We start from the raw sequence: 25486 nt of genomic DNA on the forward strand, positions 1-25486 counted from the left end.
GAGAGAATTTCTCAATATAGAAAGGAGGGAAACGTTCACCCTATTATTCCTTGGCGTACCAGAGGGTGGCGCTGTGGCAATTCTCGTCTACCAATTGTGTAACTTGTGGCTCCGCCCATTCCTCTCCTTGTGTTATGAAAACACCACAGACACACGTGAGTCAGTAAACACAAACATAGACAGAAGGACGAACTGGAGAAGGAAAGTAAATATCCAGCAGTTTGATGAAGCCACATCATCTTTCCCTGGCATTATTTGCCGCGCTACTGCGCCTTTGTGAGAGCTACACTCTCAGAAACTCAGTATCTTGGGCTGTCGCCTCCAACGATGTCGTGGTGGAGGGAGAGCTGGACGCCGTTTCCGAGGAGGAGGTCGCCCCCGCTTTGCTAGTGGACAACAGCGGGCTGTGGAAACAGGCATACCCGCCCTCCGTGTTACGAAATGGTGCGGAGAAGCCCAAAGAAACCGTCAAATCGAAAAAGGAGGATGCAGCGCCCGTGTCATCTGCCTCCAGGGTGTTCTCCTATCGGATGGAGGAGGTGAAAGCGCCCGCCAGTGCCCCCTCACCTCCCCCACATCAGGAGACGGCGAGAACAGCCAGATACATGGCCCACTACAGCGACTGGGGACATCTCGCCACCATTTCCACTCAAGACAAGGTACAGTAAAGCTTGTAGGCCTACTTAAAGTGCCCTCTCCTCAGCATTGCAATTGCTCCATGAAGCACATTAGCACTCAATGTACTAAGCTTTGTTTTCAGACCACAGCCAGGTAGTCTGAAGTGTGTGTGTGTGTGTGTGTGTGTGTGTGTGTGTGTGTGTGTGTGTGTGTGTGTGTGTGTGTGTGTGTCTGTACCTGTGTATAACAACTTTATTTTGTATCCTCAGATTAAGGGCCTTCCTTTCGGGAATATCTTCTCGGTCAGTGATGGCCCAATGGACAACAGTACAGGTGTTGTCTACTTCTACGTCACTCTGATGGACAACTCTGTAGCAGACCTGAGAAGCTTCCCATTCGCCTCTCTCACCTTTTCAGAGGCAGAGGGAGACTTCTGCAGGTAGGACTGAGTGTCACCCACCTCCTTTTCTTGGGTGGGTAATTTTGGGTCCCCACCCAGTGTTAGGTTGAAGTGGCACATTTCAAGTCGTGCTGTGTGGGATGGTTACACATTGTGCTCTGTTCCCACAGGCAGCAGGTGTATGATCCTGAGGACCCACGCTGTGCCAGACTGACCCTGACAGGCAAGATGGTGGAAGTGGGCCCAGAGGAGGTGGAGTTTGCCCAGGAGGCCATGTTCTCTAGGTGTGTGCATGTTAATCACTCGTCCTCCCTGAACATGTTCTGTGTGTGTTTGGCTGTCCAATTGTCTCTCACCAGTAATGAAGTCAGGGACTACACATAGCCTGCCTGCTTGTTTAGTGTGTATAATGCTGTATTTTCTCCTCTCCCTCCAGACACCCTGTGATGAGGAAATGGCCAGTGGGACACAACTGGTTCTTTATGAAGCTGGAGCTCAAACAGGTCTGGCTCCAGGATTGGGTTGGAGGGGTGTCACTCATCCTCCTGGAAGACTACTTCAAAGCCACACCCTACTGAGAGGAACTTCATCCACAGTTTATATTAATTTACTGCACAGTGCCAAATATGACACACGTGTACCAATATAATACAGGGTGTTAGCATCTCTGGGTGCCACAACAGCTGTCCTCTGACCATATTCATCACCACTCAAACACATAACAGAATGGGAGGATCTAAAAGCTCCAGTTCTGGAATATTTTGAAGAGAAATGGGGGATGGGGGTGTTCAGTTCTAGATATTCTCAAGGCTGAGTGTGAGTGGTCTAACCATGGTGCATGTAGAGGTAACAACTAAATGTAAGATGTCCCCAATATCAACCAGTGTGCACTAACTGATTAAAGTGCTTCCACAGTTCCTGGGGAAAGCTTCTACAGAATGTGAATATCAATGACTTTGATATTGAGTTTTGTTGAGTGCCGCATACTGTCAAGTCACATTTCTATTTTGTGCTGAGTCTGAAGAAATCATCTTTTAAAATGTAAGTGTCAATGACATTGTGCATGATCTAAAGGAGAAGTTTAATTAATGATACATTGTTATAGATTGTAAAACTGTGTACATGCAATGTTGGGAACATAATACAAATGATTTGGTCAAATAATTGAGATGTCTTCCCAATCTTTCACTTGCTGTATTTTTGAAGCATTGTGTTTCTTGGTGCTTATGTGTTTTCTACCAGTAAAGCTGATAGTGTTCTATTTTTTTAATCATTAGGTCACTTAATTTAGGTATGCTCTGCATAATTATGCAATGCTCAGATGCATATTTATCTAGCAGCTGTAGAATGATCGTATGAACGCACGGTGGCGATCTTTAAAAATAAACAAAATTATAGTCCGCAAAATAAATGCTGGACCCATAAGTCCTGAAGTAGTGCTTCATATATTTAGTTATAAAAACTGTAGCGTTTTTTTGACAAACGGTATATTTTCTAATTTTGATGCTGAAGCGAGGCGTGTGTTTTACTCGCGCATCCCATAATACTGTACTGCGCAAGTTCGCGGTGTGTTGATACCCGGCAACAAATGGCATCTTGAGTGGGCGGCCCCTCGTGCATTGGCAGACCGTTGGCGTTGCCTGACAGAATGTTTTGCAGATAAAGGAGTTTCCCCCCAATCAATGATTATTCGTGACAAAACACGAATTTGGTCAATTTCGAGAATACACATATTTCAGACAGCAACAGTGTACTAGAGGGTAAGTGTAGCAAACGTCGTTTTTAATTGTTAAACTGCCACTTAGCTATGTATCACGTAGCTAACGTTAGCTAATCATTTCATGTTCAAGAAGCGTCAATAGTATAACCAGCCAGTAGACTGCGTGGGGGTCTTATCAGGCAGGTAACTTAGCTAGTTATGTATTAGCCTGCCAGCTGCTAGTGTAGGTGTAACTAAGTCATTGTCTTAATTAATCTATTTAACCTTATCTTGGATAAGAGCGTCTTTTTATTGACACAAATGTAAATACGATACTAGGTAAGGTCTGTGGAGAAGCAGTCACCACATATTGGTCTGGTTCCTAGAAAAGACTGGCCTTAACTCTTACGCTCTAGCTTCTAAATGTGCCAGCTACAGTAACGAGATAACGTTAGTCTTTTTCTTCAGTGTTTGCTGCTTGTTAACTTTGATAAGTGAAAAATAAAGCCATCTAGATTAATGCAGATGTTCTCTAAGTGTCAAACCAGTTGATTCTGCTTACTCTTGCCATCCCCAGAATCACCAGAGTGCAGAAATTCAAGGAGGCGTATCGTCAACACTAAGGTTCAGGATCTTTAATCTTCCGTTTCTCCATCATTTTGTGCAGTGACTGCCACTGAGTGGAGGTGAATAAGCATACCGCCCGACCATGCTCACATCACGGGGAGATTCAGATTGTAGAACGCGCAGAAGCCTCGGTGTAGGAAGGGTTGCCTCGTGACTGACCACCCTCAAGTGAGAGGGAAAGAGAGATCGACAAGTCACTCACTCACCGAGACTGCACTGTGAGTGTGGACTCATTGCGACAGACCGGGAACGATTAGGAAAGACATCATCCACCTTTAAAGCTAACCCAGTTTCTCAATCCTCCTCCCTTCCTTTCCCCGTTCCTACCCTAGGCGAGTTACTGTATGTACGCACCTCTGCCTGGATTGAAAACCCCGAAGGCAGTGAGTGAGGCACGCCGGCCCCAGGGTCCCCGCGCTTCGGTGAGAGAATCGCTGAAATGAGATGAGGCTCAGAAATGGAACGGTTGCCACTGCTATCATTTTCTTCACGTCGTTTCTCAGCCTGTCTTGGTACACAGCCTGGCAGAATGGCAAAGGTAAGCAAGCGAACGCTGTTGTGTTAACAGCTAGTGGCTAGTTACCACTGGATTACTGTAAATCAATAGCTGGCTAACCTTGCTAGCTACCGTTTTTGACAGCTGTTTATGACTGGTAGATGGAAAGCAGGCTGGCTAGCTAGCAACACATTTTATAACTGAACTTACTGCAGTGACGGATAGATAGACGGACGAACAGACAGGCACTTCATATGAGGGTCTTGTTGGCTGTCTAATACTTTAGCATCTTCAAAACTAGAGCTGGGCGATATGGCCAGCATATATCACGTTATTTAAAAAAATGTTTAGATGGTTTGAGGGTATTTTATATTTTTGAATAATTAGTTATACATTTACAAGTAGTGAGTGACCCTATGGTGTCCACATACTTTTGGTCATGTACTGTATGTGGACACATGCTTGTGGAACATCTCATTCCAAAATCATGAGCATTTAATATGGAGTTTCTCCCCCCTTTTGCTGTTATAACAGCATCCACTCTCTTCTGGGAATGTTTTTCACTCATTTTTTATTTATTTCACCTTTAATTAACCAGGTAGGCCAGTTGAGAACAAGTTCTCATTTACAACTGCGACCTGGCCAAGAGAAAGCAAAGCAGTGCGACAAAAACAACAGTTACGCATGGGATAAACAAATGTACAGTCAATAACACAATAGAAAAAATCTATGTACAGTGTGTGTAAATGTAGAAGATTAGGAAGGTAAGGCAATAAATAGGCCATAGAGGTGAAATAATTACAATTTAGCATTGGAGTGAAGGATGTACAAGTAGAGATACTGGGGTGCAAAAGAGCATAAGATAACATGGGGATGAGGTAGTTGGGTGTGTTATTTACAGATTGTCTGTGTACAGTGATCGGTAAGCTGCTCGGACAGCTGATGCTTAAAGTTAGAGAGGGAGATATAAGACTCCATCTTCAGTGATTTTTAACATTTGTTCCAGTCATTGGCAGCAGAGAACTGTCAGGAAAGGCGGCCAAAGGAGGTGTTGGCTTTGGGGATGACCAGTGAAATATATCTGCTGGAGTGCGTTCTACGGGTGGGTGTTGCAATAGTGACCAGTGAGCTGCGATAAGGCGGGGCTTTACCTAGCAAAGACTTATAGATGACCTGGATCCAGTTGGTTTGGCGACGAATATGTAGTGAGGGCCAGCTAACGAAGGCATACATGTCGCATTGGTATGTAGTATATGGGGCTTTGGTGACAAAATGGATGGCACTGTGATAGACTACATCCAATTTGCTGAGTAGAGTGTTGTAGGCTATTTTGTAAATGACATCACCGAAGTCAAGGATCGGTAGGATAGTCAGTTTTACGAGGGTATGTTTGACAGCATGATTGAAGGAGGCTTTGTTGCGAAATAGGAAGCCGATTCTAGATTTAATTTTGGATTGGAGATGCTTATTGTGAGTCTGGAAGGAGAGTTTACAGTCTAACCAGACACCTAGGTATTTGTAGTTAGCCACATATTCTAAGTCAGAACCGTCCAGGGTAGCAATGCTAGTCGGGCGGGAAGCAATCGGTTGAAGAGCATGCATTTAGTTTTACTAGCGTTTAAAAGCAGTTTAAGGTCACGGAAGGAGTGTTATATGGCATTGAAGCTTGTTTGAAGGTTTGTTAACAGTGTCCAAAGAAGGGCCAGATGTATACAGAATGGTGTCGTCTGCATAGAGGTGGATCAGAGAATCACCAGCAGCAAGAGCGATGATATATATACACTGCTCAAAAAAATAAAGGGAACACTTAAACAACACAATGTAACTCCAAGTCAATCACACTTCTGTGAAATCAAACTGTCCACTTAGGAAGCAACACTGATTGACAATAAATTTCACATGCTGTTGTGCAAATGGAATAGACAAAAGGTGGAAATTATAGGCAATTAGCAAGACACCCCCCAAAACAGGAGTGATTCTGCAGGTGGTGACCACAGACCACTTCTCAGTTCCTATGCTTCCTGGCTGATGTTTTGGTCACTTTTGAATGCTGGCGGTGCTCTCACTCTAGTGGTAGCATGAGACGGAGTCTACAACCCACACAAGTGGCTCAGGTAGTGCAGTTCATCCAGGATGGCACATCAATGCGAGCTGTGGCAAAAAGGTTTGCTGTGTCTGTCAGCGTAGTGTCCAGAGCATGGAGGCGCTACCAGGAGACAGGCCAGTACATCAGGAGATGTGGAGGAGGCCGTAGGAGGGCAACAACCCAGCAGCAGGACCGCTACCTCCGCCTTTGTGCAAGGAGGTGCACTGCCAGAGCCCTGCAAAATGACCTCCAGCAGGCCACAAATGTGCATGTGTCTGCTCAAACCGTCAGAAACAGACTCCATGAGGGTGGTATGAGGGCCCGACGTCCACAGGTGGGGGTTGTGCTTACAGCCCAACACCGTGCAGGACGTTTGGCATTTGCCAGAGAACACCAAGATTGGCAAATTCGCCACTGGCGCCCTGTGCTCTTCACAGATGAAAGCAGGTTCACACGGAGCACATGAGCACATGTGACAGACGTGACAGAGTCTGGAGACGCTGTGGAGAACGTTCTGCTGCCTGCAACATCCTCCAGCATGACCGGTTTGGCGGTGGGTCAGTCATGGTGTGGGGTGGCATTTCTTTGTGGGGCCGCACAGCCCTCCATGTGCTCGCCAGAGGGATCGCCAAGCGGCCCAAACTGTTTCATATACCCTGACTCTGTTGCACAGAACGTGCAGAAGTGACACAATTTCTGTAGTTTAATATTGCCTGCTAACATGAATTTCTTAACTAAATAGGCAGGTTTAAAATCAATACACAGAAGTATATATTTTTAAGAAAGGCATTGATATTTATAGTTAGGTACATTCGCGCAACGATTGTGCTTTTTTCGCAAATGCGCTTTGTTTAAATCATCCCCCGTTTGGCGAAGTTGGTTGTCTTTGTTAGGAAGAAATGGTCTTTACGCAGTTCGCAACGAGCCAGGCGGCCCAAACTGCTGCATATACCCTGACTCTGTTGCACAGAACGCAAGAGAAGTGACACAATTTCCCCAGTTAAAAGAAATTCATGTTACCAGACAATATTTGAAAATATATAATTGTGTATTGATTTTAAGAAAGGCGTTGATGTTTAGTTACACATTGGTGCACCGACAGTGTTTTTTTTCGTGAACGCGCTTGTTAAATCACCCGTTTGGGGAAGTAGGCTGTGATTCGATGATAAATTAACAGGCACTGCATCGATTATTTGCAACGCAGGACAAGCTAGATAAACTAGTAATATCATCAACCATGTGTAGTTAACTAGTGATTATGTTAAGATTTATTGTTTTTTATAAAGATAAGTTTAATGCTAGCTAGCACCTTACCTTGGCTCCTTGCTGCACTCACGTAACAGGTGGTCAGCCTGCCACGCAGTCTCCTCGTGGAGTGCAATGTAATCGGCCATAATCGGTGTCCACAAATGCAGATTACCGATTGTTATTAAAACTTGAAAAACCCTAATTAAACTGTCGACCTCTAATAGTGAGTGTTTTGAATAGTGTTTTACATTACAATGAATGAAAAATGTCAGGGAGGAGTTATTGTGACAGGGTAGAAACCCAAGTGTTCCCTAGGGGACCCTATAATCTTTGGCTACGTTGAATGTATTCTCTTAGCTACTTCATGTAGCTAACATATTCATGCTTCCCATATTCCTCTTTGATTTAGAAGGTACTGTTGCATAAACAACATGCTGATTTCGGTCTACAACATCACTGGTTTTATCAGGCTTTATAGCTAGTTACGTTTGCTTTGACCAAGTACATTTTATTAGCTTTTTAGCTAGCCAGCTAACTAGTGATTAGCTTTGGCATCTAACAAGATTTTGGCCCAACTTGCTAAGAGAAGACAAACTAGCCATTTTTTGCAGATGTAAGAAACAAACTAGTGTAATTATAGAAAGCTAGTGGATTTACATTAAGAAGTGAAACCAGCATCGTTATCATCAACATTGTTGTTTGTGCTGCATTGACCATGTAGACTGAATGCAAGTGTCTCGTGGTCAAGCAACAACAGCGTCCTTGAGTGATGGAACGGGGCTACGTCTGTGTGGAAAGCGGCATGGAGAGAGTGAACAATAAAAATGGACGTTACACACGGCATATCGCATTAAACAAATCTAACATTAAAATACCATTAAAGAAGGTAAAGTAAAACCCGAAACCGGTCCGTGCATCAATACCGGTATATTGTAAAATACGGTATACCACCCAGCCCTATTCCAAACTGGATATTGACACAGATGGCTATGTAACAGGTTCCTCTTTGTGCAAGGGCTATAGATGGCAACCATCCCTATACTATCACAGGGGGACATAGCTGTCCATAAAAAATGATCGCATCTGGCTGGCTGTGTGAGAATAGCAGGTTATTCAAGCCAGATACAGCAAAGCTATGAAAATCCACATCCATTGACCTTTGCATGCAGGCTAGCGTGCTGGGGACAAGATCAATGCTCATGTATTTTGACAGATCATCATTCAGCAGTCAATTATTTCCTGGTTTGACTTGTCTATTTATTGATTAGAAGCAATTTTACATGCTCCGCCATGACTGCTTGCTGCTCATTAAAAGTGTGTGTGGTGTGCGTGCTTGTGAAAATGTAAGCCTAGTATGTTAAGATGCCAGCTACGTCTTCTGTTTCCCCCCTCCTTTCTCTTTTGCTTCACTTTCTTTTTGCTTCACTTTCTTTTTGCAAATAACGAAAGCAACGTGATTCATAGGTGTGTTCCTTCCAACTAATTGCTTCGGTGGTTACTCTTCACAAAACTCAGTTTCAGAAACACACAGACACACACACACATTCAGTACTGTAATATGTGTCTGGTCCAAGGTTAACTCAGTCCAGTGTGGGAACTGAAAACGGTTATATGGGTGGCGGCGGCTTGTTATCAGCAGAGTGTAAATTAATTGTGACCTTTTAGATAAATTCCAAGCCCTCACAGTGATTTAGGTTTTTTAAAAGCTCAATGGTAACATAGCTACACAGCTCTCGAGGGAATCAAGTGCCTTTACTGCCTTAGCTAGGTCAGGCCAGCAGAGTTTCATTGCTTGGATCAAAATGAAGGACAAATTGGGTGTGTTGTGTACCAAAGCAAGGATGTAGGCTATAACATAAGAATCCTTAGTATAAGGAAGGATTGTACATCATAAAGCATCACTCCTCTTTTCAATCTTCTATTGGTACCACCCTAACTGTTTAAGTTAAGTTGTATGGAGAGGGCAGGCTTTTCCAAATTGCGTGTATGAGAGGTGTGGCTCATTGTGAAACCAAATACTGTTTGTTTTGTAAATGGGTTGTTTCATTTGATTTCAATCACGTTTTGACTGTACCCCTTTTTAGATTTAAACAACAATTTTAAAGCTTTCAAAGCTTTTTAAACTATTTAATAATTTATTGAAGAAACTACCTTTTCACACTACATGACCAAAAGTATGTGGACACCTGCTCGTCAACCATCTCATTCCAAAATCATGGGAATTATTTTGGAGTAATCCCCCCCCCCCCCCCCCCCCTTCTGCCATAACAGCCTCCACTCATCTGGGATGGCTTTTCACTAGATGTTGAAACATTGCTGTGGGGACTTGCTTCCTTAAAGCCACAAGAGCATTAGTGAGGTCGGGCACTGATGTTGTGTGATTAGGCCTGGCTCGCAGTCAGGGTTCCAATTCATCCCAAAGGCGTTCGATGGGGTTGAGGTCAGGGCTCTGTGCAGGCCTGTAAAGTTCTTCCACACCGATCTTGACAAACCATTTCTTTTTCTGTATGGACCTCGCTTTGCGCATGGAGGCATTGTCATACTGAAACAGGGAAGGGCCTTCCCCAAACTGTTGCCACAAAGTTGGAAGCACAGAATCACCTATAATGTCATTTGTATGCTGTAGCGTTAAGATTTCCCTTCACTGGAAATAAGGGGCCAAACCATGAAAGAAAAGAAATCCCCAGACAATTATTACTTGTCCACCAGACTTTACAGTTGGCACTAAGCGTTGGGGCAGATAGCTTCTTCCTTGCATCTGGCAAACCCAGATTTGTCCGTTGGCCTGTCTGATTTGTCCGTTAGGCTTGTGTGCTGCTGCTCAGCCATGGAAACACTTTTCATGAAGCTCCCGACGAACAGTTCTTGTGCTGACGTTGCTTCCAGAGGAAAGAAAATGTAGCATTTTTAAAGCCAATTTCCCGCAATTCTATACATTTTGCATGGGGCAGAGATTTATTTGTTGCTGTATTAAAGCTAATTTCCTGCAATTCTATGCCTTCTTCCATGTCTTGTGTGTTTATGATACAAGGGGTCGAAGCCTGAAACGTGTTCAAAAAAAATATATTACACACACGGTACCAGTCAAAAGTTTGGACACCTACTCAGAAACTATGAAATAACACACATAATCATTTAGTGACCAAAAAAGTGTTAAACAAATCAAAATAGCTACCCTTTGTCTTGACAGCTTTGCACACTCTTGGCATTCTCTCAACCAGCGTCACCTGGAATGCTTTTCCAACAGTCTTAAAGGAGTTTCCACATTTTTTGGGGGGTTACTACATGATTCCATATGTGTTTAGATATCTTCACTATTATTCTAGTGTGTGTGGATATAAATATATTTTTTTCTGGGGCCTGCACTCTGTATTAATCCCGTTCTAGGTACAGATCTGGTCCATGGTCCACCAGTTGAGTATGGAGAATCTAAGGTGTTTGTGTTGTGCCCGCCATCAGTTGAGACACTGCATACTCTTGAATACAGGGTGGGTGCCTTTTCAATCCTAGAAATAGAATCAAACCACTGCAATTTAGCTGGTACCAGGGTTGGGCGGTATCCAGATTTTCATATGGTCATACCGTCCCCCTCTCAACCCCGATTTACAGTATTACTGGCTTAGTACGTAAGGTGGTGCCAAAACATGCAAAAAAAACACCCTTTGGGCTTCTATTACCAGAATGCTAACAAAATAAGCACACGTAATAGCAAATTTCCATGGAGGCTGCTATCTAAATATGCTAACAATTGCAAACTGTTTTTATTTTTAGCAAAGAAAGGCAGTACAACTCATAAAGTTGTGTGTGTATACACTACCGTTCAAACGTTTGGGGTCACTTAAATGTCCTTGTCCTTGAAAGCACTTTTTTTGTCCATTTTTAAAATAACAAATTGATCAGAAATGCAGTGTGGACAATGTTGTAAATGACTATTGTAGCTGGAAACGGCAGATTAAAAAAAATGAATATCTTCTTAGGTGTGCAGAGGCCCATTATCAGCAACCATCACTCCTGTGTTCCAATGGCACGTTGTGCTAGCTAATCTAAGTTTATCCTTTTAACACACTAATTGATCATTAGAAAACCCTTTTGCAATTATGCTAGTACAGCTGAAAACTTTTGTGCTTTTTCCCCGAACAAGAATAGACTGCCGAGTTTCAGAAGAAAATTCTTTGTGTCTGTCCATTTTGAGCCAGTAATCAAACCCACAAATGCTGATGCTCCAGATACTCAACTAGTCTAAAGAAGGCCAGTTTTATTGCTTCTTTAAACAGAACATTTTTCAGCTGTGCTAACATAATAGCAAAAGGGTTTTCTAATGATCAATTAGCTAATCCTAGTTTATCATTTTAAAAGGCTAACACAACGTGCCATTGGAACACAGGAGTGATGTTTGCTTGTAATGGTTCTCTGGATGCCTATGTAGATATTCCATTAAAAATCTGCCATTTCCAGCTACAATAGTCATTTACAACATTGACAATGTCTACTCTGTATTTCTGATCCATTTGATATTTTAATGGACAAAAAAATAGCTTTTCAAAAACAAGGACATTTCTAAGTGTCCCCAAACTTTGAAATGGTAGTGTATATAGGTAAGAGCTACCAAATTTCATTTTTGAACATGTATAACGTGACCCCTGTCAATAAACAGTTGGACTCACATGTTCCCGCTTTCTCCAGTTGTGCTCTTTAAAAATACGTGACTGGCTCATCTGTTCTGGGGAACTACGGTAAGCTTCATAATGTGCCCGGTGAATTGAAGAACACAGTCTGCTTTATCTTAACATATTGCACAAGTTGACTGCAGGTATTTACTTAGAAAGGAGCTGCACAATATAATAATAGTTATGACGGTATTGGCAAAACCATTCCATGGCTATTTCCAAATACCCCGGTATACCGCCGAAGCCCAGCTTGTATGTCACTGAAATATTGAATTGAAATGGACTTCGAATTATTACCACCATGATGGCTGCTGGTTTACCCACTGTCAAATGTTTATTTAAGTAGGAATATCTATAATTGTATATTTCTATGATTTCAATAGGTTTCATATACTGTCAATTCTCTATAATTTAAAACAGTCACATTCAATTCAACATTGTGTGGACTCAACCATCTTTGATACCATTTGAAAGTTTACAATTATCATCCAAAATGAGACACCCAGCCTGTATTCAAGAGTATGCTTTGTCTCAACCAAGGGCATAACACAAACACATCAGATTATGTAAAATAGGGTCTAAGCTACAATATATTTGAAGAAAAAAAAAAGTTTGCGTTTACGCGGTGGGGTGGGTGTATGCAAACAGCAAGTCCGGAACAAGGTAGCACGTCCGGTGAACAGGTCAGGGTTCTATAGCCGCAGGCAGAACAGCAGAAACTGGATTAGCAGCATGACCAGGTGGACTGGGACAGACACGAGTTATCAGGCCAGATAGTCCTGGGGCATGGTCCTAATGCTCAGATTGCCTGGGAGAGAGAAATAGGAAAATTAGAGGTCGCCTACCTAAGATCACACAGGACACCAGATAAGACAGGAGAATTACACCAACAGGCTGATCCTAGCCCCACGGCACATGGGCTATTGCAGTATAGATACTGGAGACTGAGACAGGGGGGTTCGGGTGACACTGTGGTCCTGTCCAAAGTTTCTCCCGGACAGGGCCAACCAGTCAGGATATTGCCCTACCCACTTTTCCAAAGCACAGCCCCCACACTACCAAAGGGATATCAACCGACCACTAACTTACTACCCAGAGACAAGGCCAAGTATAGCCCATGAATATATCCACCACTGTACAAGCCCGAGGGGGTGCAAAACCGGACAGACGGGAAGATAACGTCAGTGACTCAACCCACAAAAGTTGTGTATAGTGTAAAAAAAGCCTGCTACATGGGAGAGTGTGAGCAAGCCCGTGACTAAGCCCCTGTAATGGGATCAGAGGCAGAGAATCCCAGTGGGGAGAGGGGAGCCTGTTGTTGCAACCGTTGTCATGGTAACCTGACAGCCACATGTTCTAAATTCCTCTATTTTAAAGGGTAGGAAGCATGTTTTTATTCCAAGTAACAACAGTGTGGGCAAAGAAAGACTTCGGTAACCATATTGTTACTGTAACTACAAACATGGTTGTGTTTTATTTTTTAAACACATTTATTCATTCATTTCCAGTTATCTTCGGAACTACCCACAATCCACTATTTCTACTTTATGCTACCGAGTTTGTATGCTAGCTCAAGCTGTCTAACATTTAGTCACACCTCATGCTCCTCAGACTTTGCGTGTATGTTATCTAGTGTGAACCCCGGGATGCTCTGTGGCCTTCTTGCCGTGGGCTCAAAATAAAATTGCTCTAATTATGTAACCGTGGTCCCTCGTTTGCTCCTTTTTTGTTTTGTCAACTTTTCGGCATGTTCTCTGAAGTAGGCTTGGAGTTTTGTAACTTTTCCCACCTTGGCTTCCACCTATAATGACAAAGCGAAAACTTTATTTTTTTAGCTAGTGTGTGTGTGTGCAAATATTTTTTGAAATAAAATGTAGGTATTCAGACCCTTTGCTATGAGACTCGAAATTGAGCTCAGGTGCATCGTGTTTACATTGATCATCCTTGATGTTTCTACAACTTTATTTGAATCCACCTGTGGTAAATGTATTGATTGGACATGATTTGGAAAGGCACACATCTGTCTATATAAGGTCCCACAGTTGACAGTGCATGTCAGAGCAAAAACCAAACCAAGCCAAGCTACGGAGTTGTCCGTGGAGCTCCGAGACAGGATTGTGTCAAGGCACAGATCTGGGGAAGGGTACCAAAAAAGATCTGCAGCATTGAAGAACACAGTGGCCTCCATAAATCTTAAATGGATTAAGTTTGGAACCACCAAGACTCTTCCTAGAGCTGGCTGCCCGGCCAAACTGAGAAATTGGGGGAGAAGGGACTTGGTCAAGGAGGTGGCCAAGAACCAGGTGGTCACTCTGACAGAGCTCCAGGGTTCCTCTGTGGAGATGGGAGGAACTTCCAGAACAATCCTCTCTGCAGATTGGCCAGACGGAAGCCACTCCTCAATAAAAGGCACATGACAGCCCACTTGGAGTTTGGCGAAAGGCACCTAAAGGACTCTGACCATGAGAAACATTCTCTGGTCCGATTAAACCAAGATTGAATTATTTGGCCTGAATGCCAAGTGTCACGTCTGGTGGAAACCTGGCACCATCCCTACGGTGAAGCATGGTGGTGGCAGCATCATGCTGTGGGGATGTTTTTCAGGGATTGGGAGACTAGTCAAGATCGAGGGAAAGATGAACGGAGCAAAGTACAGAGATCCTTGACACAAACCTGCTCAGGAACTCGGACTGGGGCGAAGGTTCACCTTCCAACAGGACAACAACCCTAAGCAGACAACCAAGACGAGACAGGAGTGGCTTCGGGACACGTTTCTGAATGTCCCTGAGTGAACCAGCCAGAGCCCGGACTTGAACACAATGGAACATTTTTGGAGAGACCTGAAAATAGCTGTGCAGCAACGCCCCCCCCCCCCCCCCCCCCCCCCCCATCCAACCTGACAGAGCTTGAGAGGATCTGCAGAGAAGAACGGGACAAACTCCCCAAAAATAGGTGTCATACCCAAGAAGACTCAGGCTGAAATCACTGCTAAAGGTGTTTCAACAAAGTACTTAGTAAAGGGTCTTGAATACTTACGTAGATGTGATATTTCAGTTTATTTATTTGTAATTCATTTTATAAAAAACAGTTTATGCTTTGTAGTTATGGAGTATTGTGTGTGTGTGTGTGGTTTTAATACATTTTAGAATAAGGATGTAACCTAGCAAAGTGGAGAAAGTCAAGTGGTCTGAATACTTTCCGAAGGCACTGTAGCTATTGGATTTTTCATGATTTTGGTTTAATTTGAAGTTATTTCTGTTGCATTTAACATTTTCGGGAATAGGCTGGCTTGCCGGGTACTCCATTTTATTACACCACCCCATTTTCCCACATGACTTTGGCGTTCTGATCAGGAACAAAAACGATTGAAAAGTGAGGTAACTTTGCATTGGGACTTGATGCGTATGCTAATCCATATGTTACGTTTATGCTACCTACCATTTTAAATTCAGACATTCCACTAATTTAATTTCTTCACATTCACAACATGAAGTTAGCAGCTTGCCATAGCCTACTTGTAAATTACGTTTTTTCCTTTTACTGTGAATAAAAAGTATGCTTCTCAAAACGTTGTAAGATATGTTCTAGTAATTATATGAGCTGACTAGACAAATCCGTTATTTGTTTATACAGGTCCTAAGAAACATCAAGACTAATCAGATGTATATCAAGAAAAAAATATTAAATAGCGGTGTGCTACACTGCATTCCCCCAGGCTAAATTCCAAAGCATTTTTGTGGCAATGGACAAGAACAGCTCAAGGACAGAACTACATACATTTTAAATAGAGAGAATAAATGTAGCTCATTTCTGTGAAGCTTTGTGATTATTGAGGACAAGTTTGATGTCGGACAACAATAGAATGTAAATGAATTAATGCGTGCCAAAGACGTTAAGGTGAAAGGTAATGTTTATAATGAGGGGTTGGCAGGACTTCTAAATACATTACCGCAATCATGGCTAGGCTGGTTTGCGGAAATAAAAGTACAAGGCTTTGTTGCCGGCATTACCGTTCAAATATTAAGAGAAGGCAGGAAAGTTGGCGGCGTGGTATAATTGTCCGAAAAATGTAATGGTATTAAAGTTGTATAATAAGTTACTTTCTTACCACTTCTACCATAGGCAAATAGGTCTAGAAAGTTTAGTTTTTAAATCTAAAGGGGTGCCAAAAAGTGGAACGATCCTAATGTCAACCTGCTGTAGGCCTAAGTGCTGTGCTCACATTATGAGAAGACACAACCCACACATGATGTGCTGTAGCTTAAGTTATGACGTGTCACTAAATATAGACATTTTCTAACAGCAGGAAATTAATTTAACACGTTCTTTCTGACTTATCGTGATCACAGTGAGTTAGTGTCAGTGAGGTATTACGAATTGTTTAGATGATTTGTTGGTATGATACATAGAAGTAGAATGAGACTATTATTGTCTGTGGTATGCTAGTGTATTTCCTTGTTCTGGAATGTTTTTTTTAGTCATAGAAGTGGTCAGTCCTAGGTATCTACCAGACATTGATTCAGTGGGTTAAGATCAGAGAACGGGAAAACGTTGATTTCCATCTAAAACGCCATCTTTGAGGAAGAGGTTTGAAGAGACTATTGACACAAGCTCTGGGGTTCAGACCCTCCCTTCAGTAGAAACTTCACTGTTGTTCAGTCTTTACTCTGTAATGTTACACAGTGCTGTTCTGAAATATTGAAGGGATTCCACACAAATATACTGAAATCAGAAATCCTCACAAATGAAGAGAGAGACACAAAGGAATAGGCCTCAATCATGCACTGCATTTTTTTTTTAAGTATTTGGTTGTCATAGTTAAAGGAATGATTTATAAAACTGCACTACTGCACACATTCTTCCACTCAAGCACCCAACCTTGTGCGTGCATGGCATGCGTGGGGTTACTGTTTGTCTGCGTTTCAGAAGGAGGAACACAGACGGGCAGGCAGATGAATGTCTCCCCAAATGTCAGCCAGCGGGATGTTGAAGAGCAGCGTTGTGGCACAAAGCTTTGCATTCATAAACACTCGCTGGCTGCTCCCGCTGGCCCAACAGTCAGAATCCATAGCAAAGCTGTGCTTTGGATCAGTGTCTCTTGTGTATCTCACATTCAGACCAGTAAGGGCTGTTGCTTTGGTACTACAGTAGTGTTACTCATCCTACCCAGCACCACTCCCTTGGATATTATTTATTTTTATTTTACCTTTATTTAACTAGGCAAATCAGTTAAGAACCCATTGAAAAGAATGACAGCCTAGGAACAGTGGGTTAACTGCCTTGTTCAGGGTATTCGATCTTGCAACCTCTCGGTTACTAGTCCAACGCTCTACCCACTAGGCTACCTACCACCCCAATGTTGCTGACCTGTACCTCAGATGGTTCACTGACATCATTTAGTTTCAAGTTCTTTTCAAATGCTAGTTTTAATGGAAGCGGACGGTCCTCCAAGGTGGATGAACCATAGCCTGGCTGTCCCTGGTATGCGAAGGTTAGCAGACCTAAAATGAACACCTGCCAAATGCGGATAGATTTTGGCAGGATTGGTAGGATGTCTATTTCACCAGCCACGTTGGCAGGTGGTCAGGGCTCCACAGTGTGACAATTTCACTCGCGTTGTGAATAAAATGGTTACGTACGATCATATTTATAGTAAAATAAATGCTGCAGTAAATGTTTTCAAAGTATTTCTGCCGTTTTTGTTAAATAGCTGGTAAAGTAATCGCACTGTCAAAGAACTACAAATCCCATATTACCCTATTCCACTTGCGCTGCAACACTGCCTGGCTGGAGGTTGTGTGCACATGAAGAGCTGTACACAGGCAGAAAAGTTGGTCTAATTTACTTGAAATGAAAGTCTACTGAAGTGAGACTTTGTCCTTGTGTTTCTTGGCTCTTTATACGAAACAAAAATGTAAAATCAACATGTGAAGTGTCAGTACCATGTTTCATGAGCTGAAATAAAAGATCCCAGAAATGTTCCATACGCACAAAAAACGTATTTCTCGCAAATGTTGTGCACAAATTTGTTTATGTCCTTGTTGGTGAGCTTTTCTCCTTTGCCAAGATAATCCAACCACCTGACATGTGTATTTTAACACCAATATACCCATCCATTAAAAAAATGAATTTAATATGTCAATCTAGCAAACTAGGCAACTAAAACCAACTTTATAAACAACTAGGTTCAATGATAAGATAGCTAACATTAGACTATAACTGGAAATGGCACTGAGATACAAATTACATTAGTACACAGATCATACACTTAACCTGAGCTAGCTAGCTAACAGTACACTTTAACTTGGATGAGCGCTTCTCTCCCTCTGTCATGGTTGCCCTTGGTTTTAAGATGTAATCCGGAGATGGGTGTTTTATACAACAGCCTTATGTGTTCTCTTTTCGACTCCCTCATATTTGCAATCAAACTCTGCTTCCACCAGGCATTCCACTGATTTCAAAACTCGGTCCTCCAGAAAGTGGAGAGCAAGAGTTGTGGAGTTCATGATATCTTTAAAAAGAACAGCATTAGAAATTATTACCTACACATACTAAGCAGCTCATGTTATAGACAGAAGCATGCTACATGGCAGACCAATCCAAACTCCTCTCTCGGCATGTCTAGCCCATCCATTATCTCAGCCTATCATGGCTAGCGGGAAGGTTCCTGTATTTTTCCGTGGCTAAACCAACTAGACTCATAATTGTAACTATTTGCAGATGTGATACAACTTTATTATTTCCTCCCACATTCCGCTGAAAAGGCAAATTCAAAAAAAAAATATTTTTTAAAATATTTAACTTTCACACATTAACAAGTCCAATACAGCTAATGAAAGATACAGATCGTGTGAATCCAGCCAACATGTCCGATTTTTTTAAATGTTTTACAGGGAAGACATATGTAAATCTATTAGCTAAACACCTTAGCAAAAGAAACCATTTTTTCTTTGTCCACCAACACCAGTAGCTATCACCAATTCGGCTAAACTAAGATATTGATAGCCACTAACCAAGAAAAAACCTCATCAGATGACAGTCTGATAACATATTTATGGTATAGGATAGGTTTTGTTAGAAAAATGTGCATATTTCAGGTATAAATCATAGTTTACAATTGCACCCACCGTCACAACTAGACTAGAATAAATACATAGAGCAACGTGTATTACCTAATTACTAATCATCAAACATTTCGTAAAAATACACAGCATACACTAATCGAAAGACACAGATCCTGTGAATGCAGACAATATTTCAGATTTTCTAAGTGTCTTACAGCGAAAACACTAAATCGTTATATTAGCATACCACATGTGCAAACATTACCAGAGCATTGATTCTAGCCAAAGAGAGCGATAACGTCAACATCGCCAAAATATATTAATTTTTTCACTAACCTTCTCAGAATTCTTCAGATGACACTCCTGTAACATCATATTACAACATACATATAGAGTTTGTTCGAAAATGTGCATATTTAGCCACCAAAATCATGGTTAGACAATGACAAAAGTTGCCCAGCTGGTCAGAAAATGTCGTGCGCCATATTAGACAGTGATCTAGTCGTATACATAAATACTCATAAACGTGACTAAAAAATATAGGGTGGACAGCGATTTGATAGACAATTTAATTCTTAATACAATCGCTGATTTACATTTTTTAAATTATCCTTACTTTTCAATACAGTTTGCGCCAAGCGAAGCTACGTCTAACAAAATGGCGTCATAAGCGATTAACATTTTTAGACAAACACGATTTATCATAATAAATTGTTCTTACTTTGAGCTGTTCTTCCATTAGAATCTTGGGCAAAGAATCCTTTCTTGGGTCTAATCGTCTTTTGGTCGAAAGCTGTCCTCTTGCCATGTGGAAATGCCCACTGCGTTCGGCATGAACTGGAAACGTGCCCAGAGATTCAAAGTGTCTCAGAAATAAATGTCCCAAAATCGCACTAAACGGATATAAATTGCTATAAAACGGTTTAAATTAACTACCTTATGATGTCTTTAACACCTATTACAAGTAAAAACATGACCGGAGAAATATTACTGGCTACACTAATGCTTGGAAAAAGAGCAGGTCGGTGTCCACCGCGCGTCCGGCGCAGCTGGAAAAGAGTTACTACCTACACGTTGATCTGTTTTATAGAGGCTGTGATTGCGCAATCGACACCATTCAAAGCGTCATCACGTAAAGACATCCAGGGGAAGACGTAAGCAGTGTCTGTATCCTCATAGCATTCACGGGGACCTTTAAACTGACTCCAGATCAGGGGCCAAGATGTGTGAAATCTGACTCCATGTCAGGGAAATTGCTGTAGAATGAGTTCTGTTCCACTCAGAGACAACATTTCAACGGCTATAGAAACTAGAGACTGTTTTCTATCCAATAATAATAATAATAATATGCATATTGTACGAGCAAGAATTGAGTAGGAGGCCTTTTTGAAATGGGCACCTTTTTCTCTGGCTACTCAATACTGCCCCTTGAGCCCAAAGAGGTTTTAAGGCACATGAAAGTTCACATTCCAGAAGGCATTTCTACCAAAAAACTTTTTTTTTTCTTTTTCGTTCAAATGCCTCTCCTGTGAAGAAGTGACGTACGACACATGCCTAATTTCTTGAAACGAGTCACATTTTATGCCGTGAAGGGTAGATACACGGAGTATCCAAGTAAGCCTAAAGAGCTTTGTTTTACAATGCATCCCTTCCCCTTTTACTCACACCCCTTCCTGTCTTTGTCTCTATAAACCTCGTGTTCAATCTTTTTTCTCTGCCGAATCTTGCCCTCTTTTGCTCGTCATCGACTCCATCCCCCTCAAGGTCTGTCTCCATCGCTCTGAGTCTATCTTCATCTCAAGGCCTCTATCTAGCGTCTTTCATCCTCCCCCTCTCTCACACTCAGGGTCCTACTTTCTGTAATTTCCGTTTCAGTGTGGGTGTTCAGTCAGCCACAGGCAATGAGTCACTCTAAAAGTGAAGTGTTTGAATGGTCAGTGTTAGTGCATGCAGAGAACACTGTGGGAATGGTGTGGATAGACCTTGATGCTAACTGTGTCTGTATGCGTGGCTTTAGGCCTATGTTTCTTGGAATTTTTTTGGGGGGGGACTGTTTTGTGTGTAAGCATTTTGGCGACTGATTTTGTGTGTGTCGGTAATTGCAATGAGAATCGGCTGTCTAAGTAGTCAAGCAGCCTACTGGATGACCCTCAAGAATGTGCACTTCTCAGTGCAAGATCTCTGAATGTAGGACTGCAAGATCTAACAGAAGTACTTCTCAGCAGTTTGCTGCTCTATTGATTGGTATCTTATTGTGTAGGAAGAGACCTTGCCAATGGAGGTCAGTGCAGAACGTATGGGTCAAAAAGTGCTTGGCGGGAACAGGTCTGAGTGCTGATATCTGGGGTCTGTGCTTAGTTGGCTGGGAGACAGGAGGCTGTCAAGACCTTTGTCCTTCAGTAAGAGTGTCAGGAAGGGAAACGTCACTATTAGGCTAATCAACACATTTGAGGATAGAAAGGAATCAGGTTGAAATAAATCCCCTCCCGCTCTGCCTTTCTACCTCCATTCTCTCCGCTTTCTTATCTCTCTCTCGCCGTCTGTGGGCATGTTTCTCTAAGCAGCGCTCCTCTGTCGTTCTTTCGTCAGTTCATTGCAAACACAATGGTCCCAAAATAGCTGGAGAAAGGCGTGGTTATGGCAAACGAATGCTACTGACTCGGGAGATAGTAGGGGGAGCCAGGAAATGTGCTGCCCGTACCTTTGGAAAGAGGCAGAGACAGAATGAGAGAGCCTGTGTATCTCTTTTTGTACTTTTGTGGTCTGTTTGGGTTGGTGTGTGTGTCGTTATGGGTTGTGTGGTGTATTTTCTGACTGAGGGAGAGGGACTCTTGCCAGAAACTTATAAGATAAACCAAATGGAGAGGAAGCGTGCGAGAGAGACAGTGAGGAGAAGGGCCCAGATTTAAGGAGAGAGAAGCATTGCGAAGGGGAAGAATGCTGACCGGAGCCTTGGCCCTGAGACACTGGTAAAGTGTTTTGCTTTGCTCTTTAGGATGAGGGTACACACACACACACACACACACACACACACACCAGGTTTTTTTCCTGGATCAATAAGAGGCTTAAGTGGTTGGCCGGCCCATCGGTGCAGCTTGATACATTTTTGGGGGGATCATTTTAGAGGTGGTGTAGATTTTCTTTTTTTTGGTAAGCATTTCACTGTAATGTCTACCTGTTGAATTTTGCGCACGTGACAAACTTTGATTTGATAGCTAACACAATGTGCCATTGGAACACAGGAGTGATAGTTGCTGATAATGTAGATATTCCATAAAAAATCTGCCATTTCCAGCTACAATAGTCATTTACAACATTAACAATGTCTACACTGTATTTATGATCAATTTGATGTCATTTTAAATGGCAAAAAATGTGTTTCTTTCAAAAACAAGGACATTTCTAAGTGACCCCAAACTTTTGAATGGTAGTGTATTCACCCAACAGACTCCTCTTTTCCGCATCTCTGACGCCATTTATATTAAGCGAGCCTACCCGAAGAGTCTCCATAAGAATTGGGAGAAAAGCCCATATATACACACACACACACACACACAGTGGGGCAAAAAAGTATTTAGTCAGCCACCAATTGTGCAAGTTCTCCCACTTAAAAAGATGAGAGGCCTGTAATTTTCATCATAGGTACACTTCAACTATGACAGACAAAATTAGAAAAAAAATCCAGAAAATCACATTGTAGGATTTTTAATGAATTTATTTGCAAATTTCCCGTTTCAAAAAAACCCCGTATCGCTGTTGAAAAATCATAATCGGTCGACCTCTACTAGACATCTTACGAATTCAATCTGGGGTGCCAGAGTACGCTCTGGGCATTTGGAAATGCCTTTTGGCAAACTCCAAACGGGCTGTCATGTGCCTTTTCCTGAGGAGTGGCTTCTGTCTGGCCACTCTACCATGAAGGCCTGATTGATGGAGTGCTGCGGAGATGGTTGTTCTTCTGGAAGTTTCATCCATCTCCAGAGGAACTCTGGAGCTCTGTCAGTGACCATCTGGTTCTTCAAATTGTATTGGTCACATACACGTGTTTAGCAGATGTTATTGCGGGTGTAGCGAAATGCTTGTGCTTCTAGCTACGACAGTGCAGTAATATCTAACAGTTTCACAATACATACCCCAAAAAACATGTAAATATAAGTTAGGAATGGATTAATAATATATATACATATGTCAGTGCTGCATTGGACTAAGGTACAGTGGCATAGCAGAGTACAGTATATACATATGAGATGGGTGATGCAATATTTACAAACAATTAAAGGGACTAAAATACCGTAGAATAGTTTAGAGTACAGTTTACACATATGAGATGAGTAATGCAAGATACGGAGACATTGTTAGTGACTAGTGATCCATTTCCTTGAGGTGGCCTGTGATTTTAATCTATGTCTATAGGCAGCAGCCTCTGATGTGCTGGAGATGGCTGTTTAACTGTCAGTGGTGTAGTATAGAATACAATACATATGAAATGAGTGATGCAATATGTAAACAATTTTAAAACTGACTAAGATACTGTAGAATAGTGTAGAGTGCAGTTTATACATATGAGATGAGTAATGCTAGACACGGAACATTGTTAAAGTGGCTAGTGATCTATTTCTAAAAGTGGCCAGTGATTTTGAATCTATGTCTATATGCAGCCGCCTCTAATGTGCTAGTGATGGCTATTTAACAGTCTGATGGCCTTGAGATGGAAGCTGTTTTTCAGTCTTGGGCCCAGCTTTGATGCACCTGTACTGACCTCACCTTCTGGATGATAACGGGGTGAACAGGCAGTGGCTTGGGTGGTTGTTGTGCTTGATGATCTTTTTGACCTTCCTGTGACATCGGGTGCTGTAGGTGTCCAGGAGGGCAGGAAGTTTGCCCCTGCACCAACTTCTGGAGAGCTTTGCGGTTGTGGGCGCTGCAGTTGCCGTACCAGGAGGTGATACAGCCCGACAGGATGCTCTCAATTGTGCATCTGTAAAAGTTTGAGGGTTTTAAGCCAAGTTTCTTTAGCCTCGTGAGGTTGAAGAGGCGCTGTTGCGCCTTCACCACACTGTCTGTGTGGGTGGACCATTTCAGTTTGTCAGTGATGTGTAAACTGGGGAACTTGAAGCTTTCCACCTTCTCCACAGCGGTCCCATTGATGTGGATGGGGGGTACTCCCTCTGCTGTTTCCTGAAGTCCACGATCATCTCCTTTTTAGTTTTGTTGACGTTGAGTGTGAGGTTATTTTCCTGGCACCACACTCCCAGGGCCCTCACCTCCTCCCCGTAGGCTGTCTCGTTGTTATTAATCAAGCCTACTACTGTTGTCGTCTGCATACTTGATGATTGAGTTGGAGGTGTGCTTGGCCACGCAGTCATGGGTGAACAGGGAGTACAGGAGGGGGCTGAGCATGCACCCCTTTGGGGCCCCAGTGTTGAGGATCAGTGAAGTGGAGGTGTTGTTTCCTACCTTCACCACATGGGGGCAACCTGTCAGGAAGTCCAGGACCCAGTTGAACACGGCGGGGGTCAAACCCAGGGCCTCAAGCTTGATGATGAGCTTGAAAGGTACTATTGTGTTGAATGCTGAGCTATAGTCAATGAACAGCATTCTTACATAGGTATGCCTCCTACCCAAATGGGACAGGGCAGTGTGGTGGCGATTGCATCGTCTGTGGATCTAAGACGTCGGTGTCCGCCATGTGGCTGGTTTTCCCTTTATAATCTGTGATTGTCTGTAGACACTGCCACATACGTCTAGTTTCTGAGCCGTTGAACTGGGACTCAACTTTGTCCATATACCGACGTTTAGCCTGCTTGATTGCTTTGCGGAGGGAATAACTACACTGTTTGTAACCTTACATATTCCCAGTCTTCTAGCCCTGGTTAAATGCGGTGGTTCGCACTTTCAGTTTTGCGGGAATGCTCCCTTTTATCCACAGTTTTTGTTTGGGGTAGGTTTTAATAGTCATAGTGGGTACAACATCTCCTATGCACTTCCTGAAACTCATTCAACATATCGATATTTGTCGATATTGTTTTCTGAAGCTCTGAACATATCCCAGTCCGTATGATCAAAACAATCTTGAAGCATGGATTCCAATTGGTCAGACCAGCGTTGACTAGTCCTCATATAAGGGCCTCCCCCACCTTCCTGTTTGAGTTTCTGCCTATAGGAGGGGAGGAGCAAGATGGATTTGTTGTCCGATTTGCCGAATGGAGGACCTTCTATGCATTCTGGAAGGTACTATAGCAATGGTTGGGGGTTTTAGCAGCGCCGACGGAGATGGCAGCATCGCGACTAGTTCTTAAGGTTCTTGGTCACCTCCCTGACCAAGGCCCTTCTCCCCCTATTACTCAGTTTGGCCGGGTGGCCAGCTCTAGGAAGTCTTGGTGGTTCCAAGCTTTTTCCATTTAAGAATGATTGAGGCCACTGTGTTCTTGGACATTTTTTGGTACCCTTCCCCAGATCTGTGCCGCGACACAATCCGGATTTTGGAGCTCTACGGACAATTCCTTCGACCTCATTGTTTTGCTCTGACATGCACTGTCAACTGAGACCTTCATATAGACAGGTGTGTGCCTTTCCAAATC

At 42.7% G+C, this 25486-nt stretch overlaps 2 protein-coding genes across 3 annotated transcripts in view; both read left to right on the forward strand.

The window, feature by feature from the left end:
* The first annotated feature begins 108 nt into the window (after positions 1 to 108).
* On the forward strand, positions 109 to 2182 carry creg2 (cellular repressor of E1A-stimulated genes 2). Its single transcript, XM_055871631.1, has 4 exons — positions 109 to 659; positions 888 to 1057; positions 1189 to 1302; positions 1455 to 2182. The coding sequence occupies exons 1-4, from the start codon at positions 225 to 227 to the stop codon at positions 1594 to 1596; spliced, it is 861 nt and encodes a 286-aa protein (XP_055727606.1). The 5' UTR covers positions 109 to 224; the 3' UTR covers positions 1597 to 2182.
* A 431-nt stretch (positions 2183 to 2613) lies between these two features.
* The window catches only part of LOC129816762 (alpha-1,3-mannosyl-glycoprotein 4-beta-N-acetylglucosaminyltransferase A-like), a 54093-nt gene continuing 31220 nt past the window's right edge, over positions 2614 to 25486 (forward strand). Inside the window, exons 1-3 of one of the 2 annotated variants that reach the window (XM_055871629.1) lie at positions 2614 to 2778; positions 3295 to 3562; positions 3677 to 3882. In XM_055871629.1, coding sequence (XP_055727604.1) covers positions 3789 to 3882 — 94 coding nt within the window. In that variant the 5' untranslated portion in view covers positions 2614 to 2778; positions 3295 to 3562; positions 3677 to 3788. Of the gene's footprint in view, positions 2779 to 3294; positions 3883 to 25486 lie in introns of both variants that reach the window. The other variant, XM_055871628.1, reaches the window with a different exon arrangement.

This window comes from Salvelinus fontinalis, chromosome 19, assembly GCF_029448725.1.
Source record: "Salvelinus fontinalis isolate EN_2023a chromosome 19, ASM2944872v1, whole genome shotgun sequence".
Taxonomy (NCBI): Eukaryota; Metazoa; Chordata; class Actinopteri; order Salmoniformes; family Salmonidae; genus Salvelinus; species Salvelinus fontinalis.

Coding starts and splice junctions, on each gene's coding strand:
- creg2 (XM_055871631.1), top strand. CDS start 225: ATGAAGCCACATCATCTTTCCCTGGCATTATTTGCCGCGCTACTGCGC. Junction 660..887: donor CCATTTCCACTCAAGACAAG/GTACAGTAAAGC, acceptor TTGTATCCTCAG/ATTAAGGGCCTTCCTTTCGG. Junction 1,303..1,454: donor CAGGAGGCCATGTTCTCTAG/GTGTGTGCATGT, acceptor CTCTCCCTCCAG/ACACCCTGTGATGAGGAAAT.